The 25,557-nt window shown below is 37.0% G+C and overlaps 2 protein-coding genes across 10 annotated transcripts in view; one reads left to right on the forward strand and one right to left on the reverse strand.

Annotated features, from left to right (window-relative positions):
• LOC139140817 (ankyrin and armadillo repeat-containing protein-like) overlaps positions 1-16,183 on the forward strand; it is a 38,597-nt gene extending 22,414 nt beyond the window's left edge. For 4 of the 8 annotated variants that reach the window (XM_070710241.1, XM_070710244.1, XM_070710245.1 and 1 more), the window contains 11 exons: positions 3,458-3,871; positions 6,701-6,718; positions 7,188-7,429; positions 8,783-8,939; positions 9,734-9,895; positions 10,692-10,921; positions 11,492-11,650; positions 11,772-11,889; positions 12,615-12,921; positions 13,604-13,665; positions 14,176-16,183. In XM_070710241.1, coding sequence (XP_070566342.1) covers positions 3,458-3,871; positions 6,701-6,718; positions 7,188-7,429; positions 8,783-8,939; positions 9,734-9,895; positions 10,692-10,921; positions 11,492-11,650; positions 11,772-11,889; positions 12,615-12,921; positions 13,604-13,665; positions 14,176-14,414 — 2,108 coding nt within the window. In that variant the 3' untranslated portion in view covers positions 14,415-16,183. The remainder of the gene's footprint in view (positions 1-3,457; positions 3,872-6,700; positions 6,719-7,187; positions 7,430-8,782; positions 8,940-9,733; positions 9,896-10,691; positions 10,922-11,491; positions 11,651-11,771; positions 11,890-12,614; positions 12,922-13,603; positions 13,666-14,175) is intronic. The other 4 variants (XM_070710249.1, XM_070710242.1, XM_070710247.1 and 1 more) reach the window with 1 other exon arrangement.
• Positions 16,184-16,653: 470 nt separating this feature from the next.
• LOC139140818 (tRNA N6-adenosine threonylcarbamoyltransferase, mitochondrial-like) lies at positions 16,654-24,946 on the reverse strand. Of its 2 annotated transcripts, none has more exons than XM_070710250.1 (8): positions 24,558-24,946; positions 23,700-23,799; positions 22,337-22,494; positions 21,136-21,265; positions 19,936-20,140; positions 19,397-19,545; positions 18,130-18,332; positions 16,654-16,818 (listed from the first exon to the last, which is right to left on the reverse strand). In XM_070710250.1, exons 1-8 carry the CDS (start codon positions 24,914-24,916, stop codon positions 16,737-16,739), a joined length of 1,386 nt encoding a protein of 461 aa, XP_070566351.1. In that variant the 5' UTR covers positions 24,917-24,946; the 3' UTR covers positions 16,654-16,736. The 2 variants fall into 2 exon arrangements, with proteins under 2 accessions (XP_070566351.1, XP_070566352.1); XM_070710251.1 differs by having other exon boundaries at positions 23,700-23,804; positions 24,558-24,939.
• Between the last annotated feature and the right edge of the window lie 611 nt (positions 24,947-25,557).

Genomic DNA, 25,557 nt, shown 5'->3' on the forward strand with positions numbered 1-25,557 from the left:
CTGAGGCTAATACTCAGCTGATGATTGGGATAGACTTTTTTGATGGCTTTTTCTCATTTAGATACATACTTCTTTATGTACCTCTTGATGCATCCATCCGCTGCATGATAATTCATTGTTACAGGGCAGGCTGCTGACAAATTTGATGCAAGTGCCAGGTTTTATGTTTTTCTTTCTATACAGTCATATCTTAAGCCCTGCCTAATCACGAGGGTAAAATATACGATTCAAAAAGGCTGATTTGCAAGGATGCAAAAGTAGATCTGTGTTTAAAAGTCTGGACGAGAATACAGGAAATTACTACTACAGGACATGGACCGTGTACAGGAATGTTGCAATTGATACTTTTACTGCCAGTATTCTGATTGAAACCGTGAACAAGTCAAAGGATATGAATACAAACTTCAGTAATAACAATAAGTGTACACAGATGAACCTTCCGTTTATTCCTGACAGCAGCAGTAAATATCCGTGCATGCATTGCTACATGAATTAACAAAGCAACATTTTGAATTAGTCTGACAAAGTAAAGTTCTTACCATTTTTGTCAGCTTTAATACTTGATACAATACAGTATTTCAACCTTGACATGATTCACTTGATAGACCTAGATGTAGTGACCCACTCTGACATGTAAGCTAGTTGAGTACACACAAAAACAGGATAGGGTCTAGTAAAATTAAAAGTGTTCTATCATTTCCATTGTTGTGTAAACATTGTCAAAGTTCCCATCAAATCACACAAGTAAGTGTTTGAAAAACTTATTGCTATCATTTTGCAGAATTTCAAACTCGTTCAAGTTGCCAAAAGTCACTAGTTAACTATCAGCTGTCTGAAATGCTATTTTGTGCAAAACTCATTTCTAGTATGTAGCCATGACGAATTTAATGATGTATGGAATAAGATATATAGTTGGGTTCTGTTACTATAGTATCAGAGTTACAAAAATTGTTAGAATCAAGAAAGTATATGCAAATTGACCTCGTAATGTGTGAAAATCAGAAATTGTAAACAAGGAATTCTTGTACAATGGAGTCTTGGTAAATTGGCTGTAACAAGCCTGGACTGTAGATAAGGCTGTACTTTACACTATTTAAAATCTCAACATAATTGAATGATTGACATTAGAGCATACTACCAATTGAGATCTGACAAAGCATTCAATTTTGTGTGCCAAGTTTCCCTCACGCATGAATTGAAAGTAAAATGAAATCGATTCTAATACTGAAACTATTCACTGACAAACGTGATCATGTCAATATATTTGAATGGTTGCATTACACGTCCAAGACTGCAATTCAAAAAGTGAATAAATAATCACTACAAGGAACAGTGACTTGTGTCAGTGATAAAAGAACCAGTCTCCTGCTTGCAGATAGATGAATTTCATTCTCACAGAGAAGACAGTGATCATTAGCCAAACTAAAAATATTAACCGTCAGAGTCACAAACAGCAAAAGATGTGAGAATACGAGTCACTGCCTGCACATATTACAGTGTCAATTAAACAACAAGAAAAGAGGGCAGAAATTTCATGTTAAATATTTAATTTTCATTGAATCCGGTACAACTCATGCATAGATCTTACATTGCTAAGATTCAGCGTTTATAATGTGGGATTTTAATGATTGTTATTTGATGCGTTAGTCTAATCAATAGTGCGTTTACAGTTGAGTAGTAAAGACAGTTTTGCGCAGTCAATAAAAGATGACAAATGTTTGCAAACAAAGGGAATGACCCAGATCAATAGCATTGATCTGCTGATGCTAGGAAGCCATGCAAAGAATGTCTGTTCAAATATTTGATGGCCCAGATAATGTGTTTGGTTCTCCGGTTTTTTTATTCAGTCCAGAAGGTTGAGATGATAAAGTGTTCACTTCATTCACAGATAACTGCCGCTTTGTCAGGGGGATCCTGACAGTTGAAAATACAGTCAGTGCTGTTGTTGGATTCCATGGTTGTGGGGACGACTCCTCGCAACACAAAAACCCTAACATTCTCAACGTATCTTTTGTGATATGAAATCGCTATTGCTGTGTTTATATGTTCTGGCCTTGCCGCAGAGAAGAACAAGATTAAACCAAAGCCACTTATTTTGAGAGAGGTTTAAAGAATTTCTTTGGTCACAGTAATTTTGCTTCCTGTAGTTCTTCTAAATGAAAAAGCGAATGAAAACTCTGTACTTGATGATGTCAGACTGGATTTTGTCTGCAGACACAGTGGATAATGATATTTATATCCTTACCATTTCAACAAACACAATAATACAATTCCTTTACACGGTATTTCTTAAAATCCACCCGTCCTTTATATTTGAATTGAAAGATATTGTAAGATTTTGTACCGTAATCCAGCATTTTATCTACACATCACGACTGTGCAGTTTGCACAACTTAGCCAGTTGTGTATGATTGATCAAACCTTGGAGAGAATTCATCATTACATAGGATAACCACCTATAACATCAGAGTACAGACACTTGCTACAATTCACAGAAAGGCAACATACTTAGTAACAAATTGTATTAAAATTGTCTTTACTCGAATGAATTTTGGCCCATACTTTTATTTTGTCATTTTATTATAAAACTCATTTAAAATATATGTCAAGCACTATGGAACCAAATTTCTTTTACAGTTTCCTTTTATTTGGTTATTAACATAATTGTATTTAACATCAGGAAACTAGTTTGTAAGTGCATTTTATGTGTAAACTGATAGATATCAGATCCCTCCTTGATAACTCTGAAATCATTCATTTGATAGTGTTGTAATGAGGGTACAATCCTTCGTAATTGTTGCACACTGTGTGAACTGCCGGAAGATTTTAAATGAATCAAACGTGAAATTTACTGTAACATAATCTCAGTATTATGCCCTAGTGCTGCATCATTTAGGATAAGTTTGGTTTTATGGAAGCATTGGATGTATCTCATGTCACAAATCCTGCTCAATGAATAGTGACTGTTAACTGTTAAATTTACACAAGATCAGTGTTGCCCTTGAATTTCCCAGGATGCATTGCTGAATGCATCAGTCTCAATATTGGCACAGACAAGTTTGTAATGCCTAGCACTGAGACAAAACTGAAAAGCAGAAATTTCTGGACAATGTTGACATTTTTGAATTAGCCATGAAGTAAATTCACCTGTTTGAAAACCTAATGTCATAAAAGACCACATTTTTAAAAGACTGTTTTGTAAAATGAAGCAAAGCTTTACCCTACTGGTATATCACTTGGCAGTCTTTAGTAAAATGGTTCAATACTGCTAGCAGCGTGGAAATGTCGGAGTTTCTGGCGATATTGTTTTGCAAAATACTTTTAAATAAGGAATCACTTAGAAGCGTGTATTCGTTACTTTTGATGAAACAAATTAATCTTGAAAATTGTACATATAAAGTTATAGTTGGCCTATGAGACAGAATTGAACAATTAGTTTTATTTTTTTTAAAACCAGATGGAATACCAGCCCTTGTGAATATTCTGAAACTTGAGAATGAAGAATTACAGTCACTAGCCGCATCAGTGTTGTGTAACATATCAGAGAGAAAAGAAATCCGTCTGGCGCTGTCAGAGGCCAAAGCCATCCAGATACTCATCAAGCTGTTGGGTTCACCGCTGGACGACATCCAGTCTAGAGCATCCATCATACTCTCTGATTTGGCGTGTGTACTCGACAACCAGACTGAGATATCGGCACAGAATGGCATTGCGCCGTTGATTAACTTGCTGGATTCAGAGCTGGAGGATGTGCTGGTCAATGCGGTCAATGCCATCCGTGTCATGTGTACAAATCACGATGGTAACCAGACGCTGGTTGCAGAGAACGGCGGAGTTGAACCTTTGATTGAGTTTCTCACTGTCAATTCAGGTAAAGCTAGTTCTGTTTTTAAAACACGGCTGTGTCTTTAAATGCTTCAGAAAAAAACACATAGCAGATTACTTTGTGATTAATGGACACAAATGCTGTAGTTCGTCTATTGTTGCATTTTCAGCTGGTGCCTCCATGTACATATATATTGCTGATTAAAAAATTTGTAATCCAAATTGCAAACTGGAAGGAATACCCAAGATATTTAGAGTACAATGGTATCTGTATCTATACTCATCGGTATTAAATAGCTGAATGTGGTAATTAAAAATATTATATTACAGAATATGGTGAATATTTGGAGCAATAAACTTGGTGTTCCTCAAATGTTAGCAGAATAATTTCACTATCTAGACTGTAGATACTGTCTATTGAATTTCTCCACAAACTCTGTTCAAAATTTTTCAATTTCAAGATTTCCAAATGCCCCAAAAATGCCTGCATCATGCAAATATTCCATAATCTTTCAATTCTCTGAATTCAAGCACTGGGTACAATTTTCTGTTTTCTGAGTTTGCAAAGCAAATGGAAAAGTGTATGTGAAAAAGATGCAATGAGAATGTTTACAAATACAGAAAGCATCAGCAATGATCGAAAAATGTCAAAATATTGTAAAGGTGGCGGATTGTAAATAAGTCTACATGTAGGGTTGGTGTTGACTCAGACTATGTATGTGAAGTTTTTTTATGTAATAACATTTATAAAGGAAATGTAACTGTGTTGTAGCCATGATATGCGGCAGTGATATCAGTACATTGACCCGCCTTTCACAGTGAAAGTCATCCTAAATGCAAATTTCATATTATTATCTCTTTGTTTCAGATTATACTAAATTTTCCATAACGACACAGACAACATACAATACACATTAAAGTAATTGCTTACATATGTGTAACAAGACCGGTGTTATTTTATTATCATCAGTTCATGTTGCCATGGCAACTTTATTTACGATGGTGCTTTGACACATCAGATCATGTTGCCATGACATATGCAAATATGCCGGTACATTTTATCAAATCATGAATATTCATTAATGCATGGCATGACAATGTCTGTGTTTCCTCTGGCTTCTGAATTTTTTAGTAAATTTACGAGTTGGGTATTGAAACTTTTAGTACATTTTGAAATTCATAAGTAAACTTAACCGTTCCAATACGGAATATCATTCAATCAATTCAAATTAAGTACAACATGTGCTTAGACAGAACTATTTTGAGGTTTGGGGGCCTTAGCTCTCAATCAACTAGCTTCTTCCTTGCATTCGTATATTTACGAATCAACAATGAAAAAAATTAGTAAATCATCTAAAAAATTAGTAATTTTACGAATTTGAGAGTGGCAGAGGAAACACAGAATGTGGTATATATAATTTCTGCTAGAAGTATCTCCAAAATTTCTCTTAAAATTCTGGAATTTTAGGGCTAGTTTCCCAAGGTAATGACTCCAACAGATAACGTAGTGAATAATCTTGATGATAATTTCAGTTGTTTTCGTGACTTTCCTGTTAATTGTGTTAATCAAGTTTGCCTCTCAACAACACTCCAAAGGTTCCTTCCCTAGGGTGATTTGTTTAAAGGTTGTAGCCAGGGGTTGTAGATGGTCACTAAAAACTTCGGCAGATTAAGAATGATAATAAATTTGCTGCTAGTAAAAGATGTGTATGCATGGATTACAATTATGTAGATGCTACATGACATGCACTGATAGATTTAGAGGTGTGGATTTGTAGATGTCAAGATTGCAATAACTATATTTGCTGTAATGATAAGAAAAGTATATTAAACGTGGAAACATAATAAATTGACAGTGTGCAATTTTCAACGTTAAAGCATTTGAACTGTAGACATACACAGACTAGGCAGACCATAATGGCAGATAAAAGCACAGACAATCTTGCTTCTACTGTCCATGATAAAAGTGATGAGACAATTGACCATTTTCATGATTCCTACATGTACATGATCAGATATCTTTGTATTTTTGTCGACATTGAACTATCGGTCACGTTGAAAATGTTGTAACAGGAAACCATGGCAATGGAATTTTCCACTGAATTGCCACTGTGAATTTGTCTTTTCAAGAAAAAATGTGAGCCTAATCACAAAAAGTGTAGACATTTTAGTATGACTACCACTATAATACTAAGTAAGAAGTGAAGAGTCTTGAACATGGCCAATGATGTGCATGTAGTATTTGTGAAACAATACACTGCCCCCCCCCCCAAATTTTGCTCTTTGTTGAATTTTTATGCTAATGCTCCTGTAGATCACTACACATCCTTGCTTGAAGGTGTTGGTGTTAGTAGTAGTTGATTATGATATCAATTGCAAACAATGATGTCATGTTCCCATGGTGATTGTGTGTGAGTGACCCTCTTTAAAAAAATGGCACAATTGAACTGTAGTTTTTGCTAATGTACTGATCAGAAATCTGATACGGAAACAGCATATTGAGTTTGCTAAGATCTGTACTATACATTAGAATCAATGAAAATACAGTGAAACAAATATTTTACTGTGCACTTTGGGATTTTTAAAATCACGAAATTCTCCTTGCACCCCAACATTCTAATACAAAGTCCAACCACACTGCTGTAAACAATAGGTTTGTACCACAGTTGCAATATATAGGGGACCATTCTTTTGCAATGTGAATGCAATTAACGGTGTTTTATTTTCACAGTTTTGACTAATGACTTCATGTTGCTTCTTTGTCCTATTTAATTAATATCCATGTTCATATTTTTCATGCAATCTTTTTTTTCACATTGTGTCACCCATGGATGGGTTGTTTTTGCTTTCATCCATCTTCTACATATGCCGGTAGATGCGGAAGATTATCCAGGTACATCACTGTTGCCCCCGACAACAGCATCATTTCTCATGCTTATTTTAACCCAAAGATTGACAGCTTTGCATGCCCTCTCAGATTGCGGTGAATCTGCTTTGTGCCACTCTGACAATATGATAAATTGCAGTTAATTATTCTAACATATCCTAATCAATAATAACCAAGTGACACAAAGAGGTTGATTTTATAGTGGTTTACTAAACTCAGCGGTTTAATCTTAATGATTATTTTTCAGTGTGATAAATCTTGGATATTCAGTTGGTTTGAATTAATTTGGCTCCTGGAATATATACTGTATATATTAAGTGATGAGTGTGTGTTGACATTTGATCTGAAAATCCAATTTGGTAATGGTGTTCCTAATAAGAACAATATCAGATCTTTCTAACAGTAATACCTGTAAGTATACATGCTCAATCTGTCTCATTCTTCAAACTTATTTCAATTTTTTTTCATCATTTAGATATTCTACAGGCGGCAGCTGCCTCAGCCCTAGCAGCGCTGTGTGCGGGACATCGATGCAATCAAGACCAGATTGTGGCTGAGGGCGCTGTGAAACCGCTGGTCGATCTCTTGAAATGTCGCAATGTGACTGTGCAGGTGAAATCCGCCAGTGCGTTGGAAGCGCTGGCTGAGAATAACCCTGCCAGTCAAGCTGCAATATTAGGCTTGAATGCTCCAAAGCCACTCATCAAGTTACTCAAGGTAGCTGAAATATTTGCTGTTTTCCAAGTTTGCATCATTCTAGATCTGTTACAAAATCTATTTATGTTTGATGAACTGTAATTCACACAAACTCAGAATATGATCTATATTCCTTAACCCTTTGAGCATTGTAATTTTTTCCCGTAAAAATTTTAGTGCAACATTTTAGCAATTTTTATGAATTTTTCTGCAATTTTTTTGATAATTTTGGACCAAATGGACATCGCATTTCATTGGCTACAATTTTTTCTCAAAATTCTGGCAAAAATCTGAGAAATAACGACTGGGGTTTATTTTATAAAGGGGACAAAAATAGACTTTGGCGCTCAAAGGGTTAAGAGAATGAAAGTGTCTCATTGAAGAACATGTATTGAATAAAATTGGCAGTTTGATTGATCATCAGTCTCAGTATATGTCTTCCCTCTTTGGACAATTGCAATGAAGGGTCCTGTTGGACCAGATACTTCAGTCTAGTCTGGTTCCCTGACCCATTTTCCCCGGTAGAGGGCATGGGGAAATATAGGGTCAGGTACCGGCAAATGTAAACATGGACGCTATTGGGTTAAAATAAAACAAGCTGTGATTGGATGAAAGTAACACTTGTAACTTTTTCTCATGTTTCTTGGGTTGCGCACTTTCAGGCTCACTTGACACCAACTTCTTGTTTGTACCACAAAGCTGTGGAGGTAGAAAGAAAGACTTTTTACCTCCATGATTTAGCCACTGTGATTTAGCACACCTCTTGATACTTTTAGAACGTCGATATGATGCCTGGCATTTTTTACGAAATTAGGACACCATTCTATCCATCGAAATCAATTGTCGTTCACAGTTCCAACAAAGTTTGCTTTCAATTAGCTGTGATATAGCAGCAGTACTTGTGGCGTGTATCAAACATGCTCGGGTCATTGGGGTCACGCCACAGTTGGCGATGACCTCAATGACCCTAGCGCGTTCGATACTCGCCACAAGTACTGCTGCGATATCACAGCCAGCCTTCAATCACCTCCATTTCCCCGTACTTCTGGATTAATCCTTTCAGTTTATGTTTCCCGTTTTGTGTACCAATGTTTTTGGTTCGGATACCAGTGTTCGAACATAATTCTGATCCAGTCGAATTTTGACTGGCGTTTTCATGGTAGCAGCCATATTTGTTGTAGCATGTTCTGTCAGGTGACTAACCTCCGCCATCTTGAACAAAATTCTGTTCAAGATGGCTATCCGGTACCTGACCCTATTTTTCCCCACGCCCTCTACCGGGGAAAATGGGTCAGGGAACCAGACTAACCTCAGTCCTGTTGGACTGTCATGTTCCACGTGTAAGTTATCTGATGAAAGTATCACCGTTTTCAGGTTTGGAATCGTGAGGTGAAGGAGCAGGGAGCGTGCACACTGTGGGCATTAGCAGGACACACAACTAGACAGCAGAAGATGATAGCCGAGAGGATTGGTATAAATCAGCTTATTGATATGTTGTTGTATACCAAGTCAGAGAAATTACAGTATGTAGGTAAGTTGCTATGCAATATCAAATAAGAGAAATTACAGTGTGTTGGTAAGTTGCTGCAGTGTATCAAATCTGAGACATTACAAAATTTTGACAAAAGATACTGAAATCATTGTGAGGTAACTTCTCTATAACTGCAACTATCACTGTGAATAAAAGATTTTCAAGACATAAATGTTGGTCTGCCTTTGAACTTTGTGAATATTGGTCTTCTTGGATCACTGTACATGTACTTTCCTGTGTATAGGGTCCAACCTTAGAGTTGAGTCTGCATGTTAGGCCAGAGTATATAAATTCTTTGTTTTGCGTCTTCTTGATATTCTGAAAGGTAGGCAGGTAAGCAGTTAAAAAAAACACACACAGAAAATACAAATCAATATGTCAGTGTTTGACATTTTGCTCATACAGCCTCCTCATTGCTGTAACTAACTATATGCTTCTAGAGAATACAATTCTCTTTCTACCAGGCTCCATAGACAATACAACTTGCAAGATAAAGGATTAAATTCACCACATGGTTTAATAGTTGTAATATGACTGTTGAAAAGAGATCTCTTGTAGAAAGGTAAAAGTCTTGACTGTGTTTAAGACACAATATTGTCAACAATGGAAAATCCTACCAGAAATGATTTGTGTTTTTTTTTTCTGGAAAACTCTGAAACCTGTGTTCTGGCAGATGCAAACAAAATATTTATTTACTCTGGCCATACAGGGTATATGCAGTATGCTGCATGTAATTAATTCTTGGCAATTGCACAGCTTTGACAGAACTTCACTATGTGTCTGTCTCTCTGCAGGTGGCATGGCAGTCATTGCTCTTTGTAGAACCAACATTGAAAACCAAATCAGGATCAAGGAAGAAAACGGCATCCTGCCGATAATACGAGTGTTGAGATCTCACAAAACATCAGAGAGAGTTCTTCTCACAGTGATTAGATGCCTTGGTACACTGTGTGTTGGTAAGTACAGGCCATAGCGGCAATTATGATATACAGATGCTACATTTGTCAAATGTAGTATGCACCTCAATATTGAAAGACTTTAACTACTGTTCAAACTTTCTTGAAGGAAACTTTGAACCATTCTCATTCAAAATCAAGAATGAAAATTTTGGGGTCACCATGCAAATATATTACTTTAAATTTTCTGATATTTTAAATTCAAAATTGCCACCGTCCCTGTGTTAACACCGTGGGGAATAATTAAAAATTTCAAGTTCCACAAAAATAACACAGTGAAATACTTTATTAACAAAAGCTTCAAGATGAGCCCACAAAAGCAATAGATCAGGAAAATTATATTAAGATTGAGAGTCCCAATATCTGTGATTTTTACCTTAATATTGTTGGCACCTAAAACACCAAAATTTCAGTATAAATTAGTTGGTACGTAGGCCACAGTTATGATATCTAGTATTTAACATAAGTGCGTATATTGCCAAACATGTTACACAGAGATTAAAAGTTCACGGAAGGGGTCATTGTAAAATTACAGTTGCTGTCAGTAATTATTGTTACCGGTATTACATCAATGGCCAAGGTAAAGCCTGAATATTAGAGCTGATTAATATCGGCCTCTCAGAATTTCTTGCCATAGAAAAGACTTCATACATGTTATCTTTCCTATATAAATTTGTATCTATTGTGTAGGGTTTCATAAACTCTTTGAGAACAAGGTATAAGTTACTGCTGATTGTTAAATTAGTTTGTTACATAAGTCAGGTGCATAAAATCTGATTTGTTTACCCCTCTTCAGGAGTTGCTCACCGCTGTAACAAAGTGACACAAGCCAAGATAGCTGAAGAGAACGCTATATCTACACTGGTACAGTTACTTGTCACCATCAATAATGAAATGGTCAAAGTGGAGGTGGCCATATCTCTTGCCTGCATCATTCTCTGTAACAAAGAAAACCAAACCACGCTGACTGAAGAGCCAGCCTTCAACTTTGGCATTCTTCTACAGCTGTTCAAGTCAAAAGATGAGGTGGGTCGGTCTGTTCATGTGTGTCTGCACATGGTTTAACCATAATGACAGCAGGGTTTTTCACTGTGCATGAAGCAGACTGATTTAGTATTTGCTGACAGCTGTTGCAGCATCGTGTCTTCATCTGGTCAGTGTTGCAAAGATCAGGGATTATTTGATGCCAAAATATACACATGTATCAAGTTGATGGGTTGACAGTCAGCACATATGTTTAGTTCATGAAAGATTTGAGACATGAAAATTGTTGAAATAGCATGTTTAGTGTAACTATTGACTTTATTTAAATTACTTCTGCACCAGAAGCTTTTGAAAGAATCACAATTCCATCACTTATGTAATATTTATGACTTAAAATGTTATCATTGTTTCAGGAAACTTCTGATCATTAATTTTATCCATTGGCACAATATCTAATTGTCAGTTACATTTCATCATATACAGTCACTTTACACACTGTCATATGTCAGCCTTCGTCACTTTCAGGAAACAAAACTACCTGATGTATTTTCCTCTCATTCTGAACTCCTTGGCAATGATAAAAGCATGATCAATGTTGACTCTTTGTTTCAGATTGTACGACTGAAAGCCGGAACTGCGTTAGCAACTTTTGCTTTCAACAACACATCACAGCAATACAGCATCCGTGAAGCTGGCGGTATCCGCATGTCAGCCTTTGAACCATTCCTCAACTCTGACAATGAATCCTACCAAGCCAACGCTGCTTTCCAGGTGAGATTAGAATTAGATCAATTCTATTATTGTGAGTTAGACCTAAAACTCATCTTGTCAAGAGCTACCGTAGCTTTACAGCGTCAATAAATTGTTGTGCATCTTCCTTCTCTACTTTCAGATTGTTGTTCTAGCTAGAGTTATTGTTGACAGAGATCAGGTGACTTTATCAGCCGAAGGTGTGACTAGACTAGTCATGTTACTCCAGTCAGAAGATGAAAATACTGTCATACTTTCAGGTAAGTAAGAATTTTCCTCATGAATGTGAAACTTGCAAATTTTAAAGCTTATCTGCAGCTCATTAGAAGATATGGTACCATTGATATATAGGGTGTGTGCACCCATAGGGAATTCACAGATTAGTGTCACAATGTGGTGTAATGAAATGCACCAGTTACAAAACATTACCGGTACTATTTCATTATTAAAGGTACATGTAGAATGCTCATCGGGGACAGACATTCAGACTGTGTAACTCAGACTCTGTAAATTTTACAATTCTTTTCTGATCTACCCTTTGTGAGGGCTTATATTAAAGGTATTCATTGACTTAGTTTTTCCAATGTCCAAACTTTTATGTTTGCTCCATAGAGTTAACACGGGGATTGCGGCCATTTTGAATTTCAAACGTTAGTGAATCTTGGGCAATTAGTTTCTCTCATACTAAAATTTGCATGGTGACCCCCGATTTTTATTTGCGATTTTGAAAGAGAATGGTTGAAAGATTCCTTGAAGAAAGTTTGAGCAAAAGTTTACTGTAAGTCTTTCACTGTCTAGGCACATACTACCTTAAAGCTTATTAACAGAAAAACAACATTTCTCACTGTGACAGAATTAGAAAAGAGAGAGAGCATGTCCATGTCGAAAGTGGGTTGATTTGTGATCAACTCATGTTGATTCGAATCAAATATACCATCAGTGTTTTTAATTGTGGTTACGGTACTTCAATTACTTCACTATCCAGGTCGGTTGATGTCCAGTCTAGCCCACACCAGAGCTGGTATCCCTGACGCCATGGTGACCACAGGAGCTGTTGAAGTTTTACTCAGACATTTGGAATCTGAAAATGAGACAGTGCAGTCTGCTGCGGCAGTTGCACTGGGATATCTTTCATTCAACCGTACAGCAGCCAGGCTAATGTTGCAGGCGTGCCGAGCACATCCTCAGTTGTACGAACTTCTGGTGGATAGCCTTGAAAAGGATGCCAAGATTTGCAAAGATTTCACTGAGAATTTCAGAAGGCAGAAAATCATCGGTTTACCTTCTCGAAGGTCAGTACCATAAAGCTATTGTCACTTTGCATATGTATTTATCACCCTTTCCCACTAGATCCTATCAAACTGATTGGCTGCCCGTGTGAAAAGTAGCAACTCTTCGTTACTAAGAGGGACTCTTGACTGACCAGAAATGACATTTTCCAATAACTCCAGCCGGGGGGGAGATGACATGTTCTTGATAAATCACACTTACAAAGTGCAAAAGCAGCTGTTTCAGATCATGTAAGAATTCAGCAATATTTGTTGCGTGTGCGACATAAATCACGCCCCATACATTCACTCTTGATCTCCGCGAGTCAGCTGAACATTTCTCTGCCATAGTCCTGAAGAAAAAAACTTACAACATGGGTCATTGGTCAGCCTTTTTTCCCACATCTTGTGCAGCATTATAGTGAGAATATCTGTTACCTAGTAAATGCCAGTTGTTTTATTCATATATTTGCTGGAAATTAAAGTCTGAAAATTACTGTTTTCTTCAGCCATTCACTTCACTTTCCTTTGTTGAAGGCAAGAATAATATTGTCTCAGTCACATAATACGATTTTGCACTATCCTGTATGCAGCATACTCATTTCACATTAAAGCATGTCTAGTTTGTGTCTATACACTTCAATGAATGTTCCTCGTAAGTTTTTGTTTATGATAATCATGTTTGGTATTATATCTTTAATTTCAGTCTGGAAATCAACGGTGGTCCTCCAGTGATCCCTCCCAAACCAGAACGTGGATTCTCAAGATGTAAGTCACACTCATAAATTGTCTTGCATTCATTGTTTTTTTACAGAAAAAGTGAGCATAAACATGGCTATCAATTGTGTATAGGAATAGTGAATTTACATCAATTACGTCAGGTAAATACAGGCATACTGATAGTTAAAAACTGTTTTTCATATATGCATCGACACACCAAACTACTTTAGCCCCATTACCATCTGATATTAGTGTGGACTCTTTGGCAACACATCATAGACACTACATGAATCAGACAGTTTTGCCTTCCCTGTGAACGCCCTAAGGTGATACTGACTCAGCTTCTGTCTTAACCCAAGTACTTGTTGAACATTTAACTCGCCACTTGCCATGGTTGTGTATATTGATATCAAGTGAGACTGCAAATGCAGTACATGTTCTATGCATTCCCTCAGAGAGAAAACTTGTAACACCAAGGACATCAACTGTGTAGAGTTTACCCCAAGCAACACCAAAGATATTTTCTGTTGACAATATTTATCACTTTTGTTCACCCAGTAGGTAGACGACCCAAGACATCCATGAGTCTTCAAGAGAATCGTATCAAGAAGGATGAGCTCAGCCGGGCGCAGTCAGCTCCGGCCATCAGTCAAGCCCTGCGGGCATTAACTGTGAAATCAATCTTGGAAAAACACAGCAGCAAGTACGCACAGCAGAGCAGTACACCAGCACTCAATACAGAAGGCAAGAAAGTCATACAGAGAAAATCAGCTGAGGTTAAGCAGTCATGGACCTAATACTTGGCACTTGATGACTTAAATAAGAATTTTATGGTTGTCAGTTTGAGGGCGCTCCACTGAGAGGGCAGCAAGTTGCTTCATAAAATGATAATGTTCATAGGTTCTGTTGCTTCTTTAGCCAGTCCTTTAAACTTTTTGTCTTGAATGATGTTTACAGAGAACCTTTGTAAACCATTTCAGCTCTTTGTACATTCCTGAAACTTTCATCAAATTCACTCTAATCTTCCTGTAGTTATGTTGACAAGCATCTGTGTCCAAGCTTACATGTGCCAATTAAATATGACAGTGTACCAGAAACATGGAAATAATTGCATAGAAGTCTAATTCACAGATTGTTTGCCAAAAGTTTAGGTATGACAAGGTTAGTGCCAACTATTCTTAAATGATCAGTGTTACACGTCACAAGTTTTTGATATTCCATCATTTCTATAACTGTCACGTTGCATTTGAGTCCCTATATACACATTGTTTCATGTAATTCTTTGAAATATGAATTCATAGCTCTTATACTGTGTTGTACATTTCACAGTGAAAAGGGTGAAAGGGACATGTATAGCTTTTAGGAAGTTAAAATCACAGTAGATTTTCTTTGTTATAAAGTGAATCAAGGTTGCATGTTACTTTATTTCATGAATCATGATAGAGGGCGGTATTGTCAGTTGGATAGAAGTAGTACCAGCAACACACTGCAGACTTTGACGTGTATACAGCACACCAATGACTGAGCCTGTGATAGAACTTGTGTTAAATTACGGTACACATTTTGTTTTTTGAAATCACAGTGAAAACAATTTTAGTGATTATCGCATCTCATGTCGTAGAAATTCTATCGTTTCTGAGAATGTTTATGAAATCCTACAGATTACTTTTGTATGGTCCAAAAGCTGCAAGGATTTTGAAAGTTTTTGTTTCCTTGTCATGTATATGGAGAAAAAATTCTAATTCTAGAATCTGAATCTTCAATAGAAGAAGCAATGTGCCACAGATCTACAGACAGCTGTTGATATAGCAACAGCGTGAACATTGTCAGGCAAGCTTTTCAAGTGCCAATCAAACGGAAGCAGTGTGTTGAATTATAATACTCAGTAAATTAAATAAGATTTTTTCCTGATTCAACCATCACCTGAAATTTATCTATTTTTTTGTAGAAAATTACAAAATGACCATTCTGATAAAAAATTCCTGTGAAACTTAATTGATATTGGAAAGGCGAGGTAGCATATAGATGACAGATCAAATATTTAGAATACACACTGCAGTGGGCAAGGAACACAGGGGGAGTCCCTGTAGTGGTATGCCAGGTCTCTCAGAGCCACTTTCCTATGTCTGACTTAAATTAAATTTGGGAGCACATTGTGACAGTAAGAAAACTCTTTGTAAATAAATGTTTCACCTTAGAATGGTGTCCCACATAGATTGATCCGTCCTTGGAAATTTTAATCGCAAAATGTCTTGTGGGATTTTTTTATTCTGGTTTTAATTTGATGAAAGTACTGTGTATATATATATGATAAAAAATGAATGCTTTTATGGCTGGAATATTGCAGATAAGCGATGGATTTATATTTATTAGAAAACAGAAAGTTTGTGTGCTCATGTATAAAAGTAGCAAACTTGACTGAAAAAGATTGTAAATATTACTGAATAATTTTCTTCCTTTAAATTTGAAGTTGCTGTATCATAATTTATCATGCTTTTGTAGTCTTGTTTTTCTACCATTCCAGAACAAAATCTGTAAAATAAAATCAAGATGTTTCTGCACTTAACATGTAGTTACACTCGCTTTTTTCTTTTTGGAACAAAGATAAAGATATTCCATAAAGTTTATATTTTACTGTCATAATTAGAAATTATAATCTGAGATGTATAATTCTTTCCTGAGCTTGCATTGAATGTGTCTGCTGTTTCTGGGGATGTTCAACAGTACGCAAGCTGATATTAACTCCATTTGATATTTTTTTGTCAGGTCAGATTCTAAATACAGTTGAAAGACAGTAATTAATGCCCTCGTGAAATCAGTAGAATAAAATTGAAGGATAAGATATTTTACGAGTCATCGCAGTGTGAGTGAACAACCCATTTGTCCGTGCAGTGGATGTTCAGAAACTCTTGAGTCAAATGTATGCCACTGAGGGCGCTGTCCAACACTACCCATTGAGAAGGAAATACAATGAAGCAGCAATAAAGGAAACAAGAAGCTAACAGAAATAGTGCAAAATATAACAAAGCACCCATATTAGACTTCAAACTTAAATTTTATGAGTGACATATTTACAATAAATATTTCAAAATTTTAAAAATTGATTTGGGAATCCGACATCAGCTTTTCCAGAATCTGAGAGCAGGTACAGTGATCCTTGCATCTGAAACTAAATTTGATATGTCTTCGCCAAGTGGCCATCTGTGGTGGAGGTGACAGAAACAAAAAACAATGGTTCAAATTTTCTACTACATTGTATTTTGCAGCCAATATCATATGAATTACCCCATGAAAGCTAAGATTGTGACAACTTTTTCTTTTTTCACAAATAACATTACTTCCTGTAAATTATATTCTTTTCTAACACTGTAAGCTAAATCAGTTTTGATGTGACATCCCTTGTACGATAGGGATCAATCCCTGCACTAAACATACTAATATGCTTGCTTACAAGTTTGACTGTTCGTTTGAAACACCCCATTGCTTTTGTAGCATGGAAAGCTTTCAATGTAAATGTAGAACAAGCCGCTGGACAGATATTCAGATTCTCAAACTTTTACAATACTCTTTTGGTCTGCCACTTGTGGGGGCTCATTTTTAAAACTGATGGAGTAAATAAAGTTTTCACCAGCTTACTGTTGTAAAATCACAAGAGTTTCATTTTTTTGCCAAAGAGTAAATAAAGCGATAGTGACTTTTTTGAATTTCAAGTGTCAGGAAATGTTGGGTAATTCATTTCTCCAGTGTCAAATATCACTCGGTGATCCCTGAGTTTTACTATAGATTTGGTAAAGGGAATATTTTAAAACTCCCTTACAGAAAGTTTGAGCAGAAATTTAAAGGGACACTATCGCTATCTTTTGACCCTTTTTACACCAATATTGTTGCAAACGAGCAGTTGCTGATGTTGTTCAATTTATTGAAAGATGCCTAAAAAATGGTCAACCATAGACAACTTCCATCAAGTTTGCCTACACTGTGCAGAAAAACCTCGGGTCAGGGGTTAACAGTAGCCCACCTAAAACCTCTGACCCCAGGTTTTTCTACACAGTGTAGGCTAAATTGGATGGAAGTTGTCTATGGTCGACCATTTTTAGACATCTTTCAATAAGTCGAACGACATCAGCAATTGTTTGCTTGCAACAATATAGGTGAAAAAAGGGTCAAAAGATAGCGATAATGTCCCTTTAAGTTGTCTTATTTGGAGGCACATACTACCATAAATTTACACAATTTTCACTAAGTATTTTCTGCTGAAGTGATATCTACACGTAGCCTATAAATAATATCCAGAGTTTCAGTGTAGCTGTATGCTGTATTTCCCATTGAAATTACCTGAAAAACTGTCAAAACTTACACTCGCGAAAAACATTCATTTCTCTTTCGTTTTGGTCTTTATGCCTCGGCTTGGAAATGGCAAGACATGTTGACATCAGTCAATCAATCACTTATGACAATTGACCAATGAAAACTTTGTTAAATTTGCATACTTTGTTGCATGTGGCACACTACCTTGGTTCATATTTAACACTCTGAGGGTCACTTGCGAATCCAATGCCTTGCTTCAGCCGTTCCATGCCAGCCCACGCTATCATAATTCCATTGTCTGTACATAGCCTAGGCGGCGGACACATTAACCTGTAGTCGTATTTGTCACAGACGTACTTCAACGCATTCCTGATGTACACATTGCTGGCAACGCCTCCAGAGACTACCTGTGGAGAAGTATAAATGCAGGTGTATGGCTGACTATGCTACATAGGGAATACAGGATGTACAACACATTTGCACAAACACTAGGATCCAGCACAGTGTACTGTTCAATGGTGCTGACCAATGAAAGGGAGAGTACAAGTACGGTAGTCAAATTGTAAGACACCTCGTCCAAACTGTCTGTTGTGATTCGTTCATTTCCGGTCATGTGGTATGTGCATCATTTTGAAGTTACCGGTTAACAGTTTCTAAACTGTTGACTAGTTAACACAGAACAACTGGTGAGTGGGGAAGTTTGAAAGTGCCATCTACGCACGCACACATTCTAGAGTGTGTAAAGAAGATGGTAGTGTTGTCTGTGACTGACACCAGTGATGATAGCAGGGGAACTTGTCCATTTTTCAGTGAGACAAATACAAATAGATGAGTTGTGTTACAAATCACACATTGACTGGCAATATTTGGGTATGAGCATACATTTGTTTTTCCTACGGCCTTGTGAAACAGACTGTTTTGGGGTAATTCTCAGGCCCTCAGGCAATAAACATATGTTGTTACCCTCATGGCTAGTCAATATGTGTTCACTATCATTCAATGTATTTACACTAAAGGCTTCATACACCGTCCAAAGTACATGTAGATTACTTAAAAAGTTCTACTCGGTAACCATTTCACATGATGGGATCTGCCCTTGAAACAGAATATTCATGACAAGACTTCAGATGCATTGCAACACATCAGGGGACATGTCGTTGGAGCGCAGAAGGCCAGTGTTGCTTTTACAAAGCAGGTGAGAAATGCGGTCAAATGACTGACAGCTACAAATCACAGTATAAAAGAAAGTATGCTATGTGCAACGCAGACACTGAATGCTGATTTAAAAGTATATTTATTAATGTGTCGTGTCTTTGTATGAGGCCAGGTGATTTATTTTATCAAAGCAAACCTGACAATTTATGGCATTCAACTTGACACATCAGAGAGAACAACAGAAATAACACCAAATCAGATACAAAAATATTGACATGAGAGGGTGACTTGGTAAATTCAAACAAACAGATCTTACCAAAGTTTGTTTTTCAGCAGGTATCAAATGACTTTGCTGAGAGTAGATCATGGCTCTGGCTACTTTCTTGGTCATCTGATGAGTGACATTGAATTGAAATATTGCAGCAATATCATTGACGTTATTCAGAAGTAATGGCGACTGCACACCTGGAAGAAAAGATTGTGAATTACATTTAGTAACTTTCAAATTCCATCACATCTGATGGAATATCTCTGAACACAAAAAAGTCAAGATGTGAAAACCAAATTGGTAGTTTACTATACAGAGACTCGGGAAACTCGTTTACTTGTAACATTGGGCAACATCCACATAAACTGGAAAATTAGGTATGTTCCTTCCATAAGTTGTTAAAAATGGATATCAATTGGTACAAGATAAGTATCACAATTATTTTCAGTACATTCTAAGGCTAAAATTTCATGATTGTCCATACAATACACCAACAGAGAACAGAAAGCTTACATTTGTCTCTTCTGAGGTAAATTTTAACATAAAAGAAAATCTCAGTTCACATAACACATGGACTCTGTTCTCACCTTGTTGATTTTCCTGCCTTGTAATCAACTGATTTACGGAATTTTTCAATCCAGAAAATGAGAAGTTGCAGTTTTTCTTGTGGACACGCTGACTCCTAAGTGTAAATGCTGTGTGGTCACCTGTCCTTGCTAAGAATTCAATAGCCTGGCCTCCACTCATACCGTTGCATTTTGGGTGCTCCTTTAAGTTGAGTCTTCGACTTATCTTGAAGGAAAGATTTCACAGTTTTAGGTCACCAGTTTGACAGTGACACCATGAAGTCATGAATCATCCTGCTTTAAAGGTATACCGTCACCTGTTTCAATTTTGCCACAGTTACCATGGAAATAGAAAATCTAACCAACCACAGATTTTAAGCGGGTGGCAGCTTTTAAAAACAGCGCCCTCACATGGGCATTTTGAATACAAGGAACGCCCCTTTGATCATATATGGGCATATTTAGATCACAGGTGACTGTATACCTTTAAGGTAGAATGCGCCTCAGGTACAGATATTCAGACTGTCAAGTTTTTACAATATTTGTTTGGTCTACCTCTTGTGGGGGCTCATTTTAAAGCTCTTGAAGTATGAAAAATTTTCCCCTTCTCAGTATTTTGAAAATTGAAAATTTTATCTTTCACCATAGAGTTGACAGAGAAATGGTGGCCATTTTGAATTGCAAGTATCCGTAAATGTTAGGTAATTTGTTACTTTACTACCAAACTTTACTGGGTGACCCCTGATTTTTATTCTTAATTTGATAAAACTATGGTTGAAAGTTTCATTCAGGAGAGTTTGAGCAAAGTTACAGTCTTTCACTTTCAAGGTGCATACTGCTTTAATATTTCACTCATTCATCCCTAGTTTTGTGTGTAGAACTAGAAGTCCAATTTTCCATTATTGTACCGCGGTAGGTGACGCAACGGGGAGAGCAGAACACAGGAAAGGTAGAAAGTTTCTAACATTGTATGCTTTTATCTAAATGGCCAAATAGCAGAAGAGCACTCTAACATCATGAAAAACTGACCAAATCAATGAACAAAACCTGTGCTCCACACAGAAATATTGATGGTTGCTTTTTAAAGTATTTGTTGGCATCTGTGTTGAAAATCACTGGTACTCAAAATGACACAACGTACTTCAATATCAATGACACTGTCACCTAATCTGAAAATAGACAAACTCACTGAAAAGACAATGGTTCAGAACTTTGCCTTACTTTGTCGTATGCCTCTCCAGGGGCATCATCTAGTGTCTGTCCAAGGACCAAGCAATCGCCAAGACCCCTGACAACGGCAAGAATGCAGTGACCACCGGATACAAGGAACACCAGGAAAGGAAACTCTACTCTGTGGAAGAAGTTGGACACAAGTCATTACCTGTGATCACACACAGAGATCATGATGCATTCACTGAGTTACTGCTACTAGATATTTTTATCCATACTTTTATCCATGGGCTAAATTTAATACAGTGGTGAAGAAGATGACAAGTAGTACACAACTTCTAAATGAACTATGCAAGGGCAGGCAAAAGACATAAGATTCATGAAGCTGTCATACGATGCGTCTGCATTCTCAAGTTTACGCAATAGATTGTTACAATCACAAGTTTGGTAGTTGTCTGTTTGAGTAATACTGGGTAAAACTATGATGTAGACTGACTGTAATGATAGCATTCAGATGTTATATTCAAGCTTCTCATCAAATTCAGACATGGACAGATTAGAGAGATGACAGAGACCTTCATATAAGGAGTAGAGTGGTAAAGTTCAGATCGTCAAAAGCAATTACTAAAATGAAATCCCAATTATAATCTTCTTTTCAAATGTGTGGAAGAACTGGGGAGCTTTAGCACCAGTTAGCTGACTGGATGTCACAAAATAATGAACTGTGAGCAAATAGAAAGCTACTGTAAGCTACTTATGAGTCTCAAAAATACTTTCAGAGTCAAAGTAGTTTTGAAGTGGAATTCTTTCAGTTAAACTTGAAAGCTGTAAAGGATGCCAGCAAGATATCCACTTCCAGTAAAAAGTTGACATTTTCAGTGAAATGTTTTACCACACAAAAAAAAAAGATTCCTTCCCACATATTAACGTTTTTTCCAAGTAGCCTAGGGGTTACAATGTCAGAGTGAGCTTAGGTGAAAACAAACAATCTCCCCCCCCCCCCGTTTTCGGATTAGTTCTTGTTGACATTGAGTATACTTTCATGATGTTAGCCCTTTGTTTTCTATTGAAATTTTTATAAAAATAGTCAATTTGCTTTTAGATATTAAAAACTGATAAATGACCTGCCCGTGTTTAAGTCTGAAAGGGAGTTGAGGTAATTGGGTAGAATTTGATGCCAAACTTGAAATTCTAAGTGTCAATACAGTGATGCTACATTGAAATTTTGCAGATGAGCCATACATGTACTTGCCTTTCAATCATTCTGACTGTCAAGGCATGTGCTTCCATGTGATGAATTGGTATGAATGGCAAACCAGTCTCTTGTACAAGCTGTTTACTGTAGTTCAAACCAACACTCAGACTCAGGGCCAGTCCTGGCATGACAGTTGTTGCTATAGCTGACAAGTCCTGAAAACGTCATGCAACATTGCTTTTGAAAATATCAATGAACTACATGGTCATGTTTTAATTCCAACGACCATTTTTGCATTTTAGACCAAATTTTGATTCCTGGAAGTAGAGCATGTCATTAGTTATTTATTGTTTACAATGTTCATAATACCTTTAATACACACTGCAAAATGCTTTAAAGGTAACAGTCATGATTTTGTGGAGGGACTGTGATTCAAAGAAGCTGATTCCTCTACCATTGACAAAACTGACTTTTGACCTTCAACTCATTATAAATGCAGGTTCAACTTTGATCCTGTTTGATAAAGTTTTCATCTACCAATGAGTGTAAAGTTGGCATCATCCTCATCCACATCCTCAGCCTCAAGTGACCTTTGTATCTGACGCTGAAAATGACGCTACTCAGCATCAGCTTAAGCGTCATATTCAAAGAATGCTGATGTGACTCTCATGATAAATAAATGATAAAATTTGCCCAAAATTTTAAAAAGTAAATACATTTTTTCATAGTTTTCTTTTGAATTGTAAAATTGGTCTTCATGTAATATTTCATTGAAAGAATATCTCATAAAGACTCATGTTTTGGTGGTGTTTGTAATTTTCAATCCATTATCCGTGGCAATCAATAATGTCCAAACATGGATGTAAAAAAGCCATCTATAATATGTGTAAACATCGCCACCATGCAAGGGGATATAAAAGCCCTAATTATATAGAAAACATAAGAAATAATGAACTTAAATAACTATAACTTACAGCCTGAATAGTCGACGTAATTTGGATTTCAAGGAACAACAAAAAAACATGTCACATTCGAACTTATGGCTAAGAATATTGTGTTGTAACCACATTGTGACAAACGGATATTAATACATATAAGAAGTTACCAACTATTATAAAATACAAAAACTAAAATGTTTTGATTACTATTTAAAGTGATATAAAACTTTGAGTATATTTTTACACTTGCGTTTACTTTACACTTATCATTCAATCTGACACAATCAGGAATAGTAGGACCTGATGCCAGTGAAGCTGACACTGTAGCGTCATACTCAGAAAAATTTTCGCGTGACCCCTGAAGCTGAAGATGAGGATGATGCTAACTTTATGCTCATTTACTGTACAGCGGGTAAGTCATCATTCTCTCCAGGATGGTTAAACCACACCAATGGTGGCATCTGTCCATACTACAATCTTACCTTCCATGTGGCACCACTCTGCTTCATAGCTTCTTGGACTACTCCATCAACGTGTTTCTCATGTAATTCTTTGGCAACAGGTGGAATTATTCCTCCATTTCTGTTCTTATACAAAGGATTGAAATGAAAACATACAGATTTACATTCTTAATATAATATTAAAAGATACTACAACTGCCAGAACATTCAAAAGGACTGAAGCATGACCTAAGTCTCATGAAAAGTATTGGTATCGTTCAAGTATTATCAAATCAAGTTGTTAGAATGGTGTTTCAACCCATTTTCAGTTGCACAAACACGATGCCAAATACAAAGAGAAAATATTGGATACTGAGCCCCTATTGTTTAATTGTACAATTTCATTGCACTGCAATTCAGCATTATGTATTTGTAGTGAAAAGTGCATTTATGGGGCAAGCAGACTGCTCCAAGCAAATCAATAGCAGACCTGCCTTAGTATAGTTATACTATGGAGGTAAGAAGCTTCCTACATTCATGAATGATGAAGTTATAGTAATAATATAGAAGATTGATTTAGGGATCCTCTTCGATTTCGTATGTTTGAGATCGTACACTTTCCATTTTCGCCAGGATGTGTTGAAGATGAGACAGTATATTGTATATATTGTCACTGTGTTGTATAGCTGCAGTACTGTAGATGGAGGTTTTGCCTGGGTACTTGGGTCCGACGATTGTTTTCGCCGTAGGACCCAAATATCCAGGCAAAACCCAGGTTTCAGCTACAGTTCTGCAGCTGCGTGTTGTACGAATGATACCTGGTAAACTACGTGATTTCGATTTTATCATTTCAGCGAAGAAGAATCGATTGCAGCAGTACAATGATACACGCACACTTACTTAATATGTACATCTTTTTGAGAATACAGACATTCACCCAAAACATTCCCGTCTGCATTGACCACAGCGGCTCCAGTCTCATCGCAACTTGTTTCAATTCCAAGAACCAGCGGACTCTTCTGTTTGAGATCGAGCGATGCAGACGACAAACCACGGCGAGGAGGTCGTTTACATCGAAAGCTGTCAACAAGCTTTAAACCCGCTGTATGTGGAGATGTAACCATTGAAATATTTGATACTGGTTGTGTCCATTTACATGATATGTTTGAAATGACATGTCTTCTTTTTGTCAGGGAATTTGCGAACAATACTGAACGACTGCCTGTCAGGCTTTTCCATGCCGTACTGCGAGCGGCCATTTTCTGTGTTTACTTCCGGCAAATGGCAAATGGCAAAGCTAGGAACAGCGCCGCCAAGGCTCCAAGTTGAAATGAAATACACGTATGTACGGCGCTTATCTGACAAAACGTGCTTATCTGACAAACTTTTTTAGCAATACCCTGGGGAGTCACTTTAGCCAGCGCACTTCATGCGCGCGGTACATGTCGTCGCTTCGTACGATGTTGTGTACACAGAGTGTGCCAATTTAACGTTAATACGAATTCTTCTATACGAAGGATTTTGTTTCTGTAAACTACTCTCAAATTGTTGACATGTAGTTTTTTTATTGTGGTTGTTCTTCCATCGGCCGGGCTCGCGCTCGCTCACTGTACAAAGTACTGTACGAGCCCATGGAGATAACTCCGTGTTGCAACATGTAGGTGCTTTTCTTATCATCCACTTGCATGTTTATTGAATATAATTTATGTACTTTAATGGCAAAATTAGCGATCGAGGAAGGTGATGAAAAACAAAAACAAAAGTACTCTGCTTGCCATTGCCGCATTGTGATGTGGATGGTTTTGATACTCCCGCCACCGTGAGAGCGCACGACCTCATGTGACCTCGTGCCCTCTCCTCTACCCCTTAAGACAGCCTCTATGTGTTGATCGATGTATAC

The sequence above is a fragment of the Ptychodera flava genome, chromosome 9 (genome assembly GCF_041260155.1).
Source record: "Ptychodera flava strain L36383 chromosome 9, AS_Pfla_20210202, whole genome shotgun sequence".
NCBI classification, from domain to species: domain Eukaryota; kingdom Metazoa; phylum Hemichordata; class Enteropneusta; family Ptychoderidae; genus Ptychodera; species Ptychodera flava.

Excerpts from the sequence above, each read along its gene's own strand:
- LOC139140818 (XM_070710250.1), bottom strand. The coding sequence starts at position 24,916 with ATGGCCGCTCGCAGTACGGCATGGAAAAGCCTGACAGGCAGTCGTTCA. Across the intron at positions 22,495-23,699 it reads AGAGTGGTGCCACATGGAAG|GACTTGTCAGCTATAGCAAC; the intron begins GTAAGATTGTAG and ends TGACGTTTTCAG. Across the intron at positions 16,819-18,129 it reads AGTGTTAAATATGAACCAAG|ATGGCCACTTGGCGAAGACA; the intron begins GTAGTGTGCCAC and ends CCTCCACCACAG.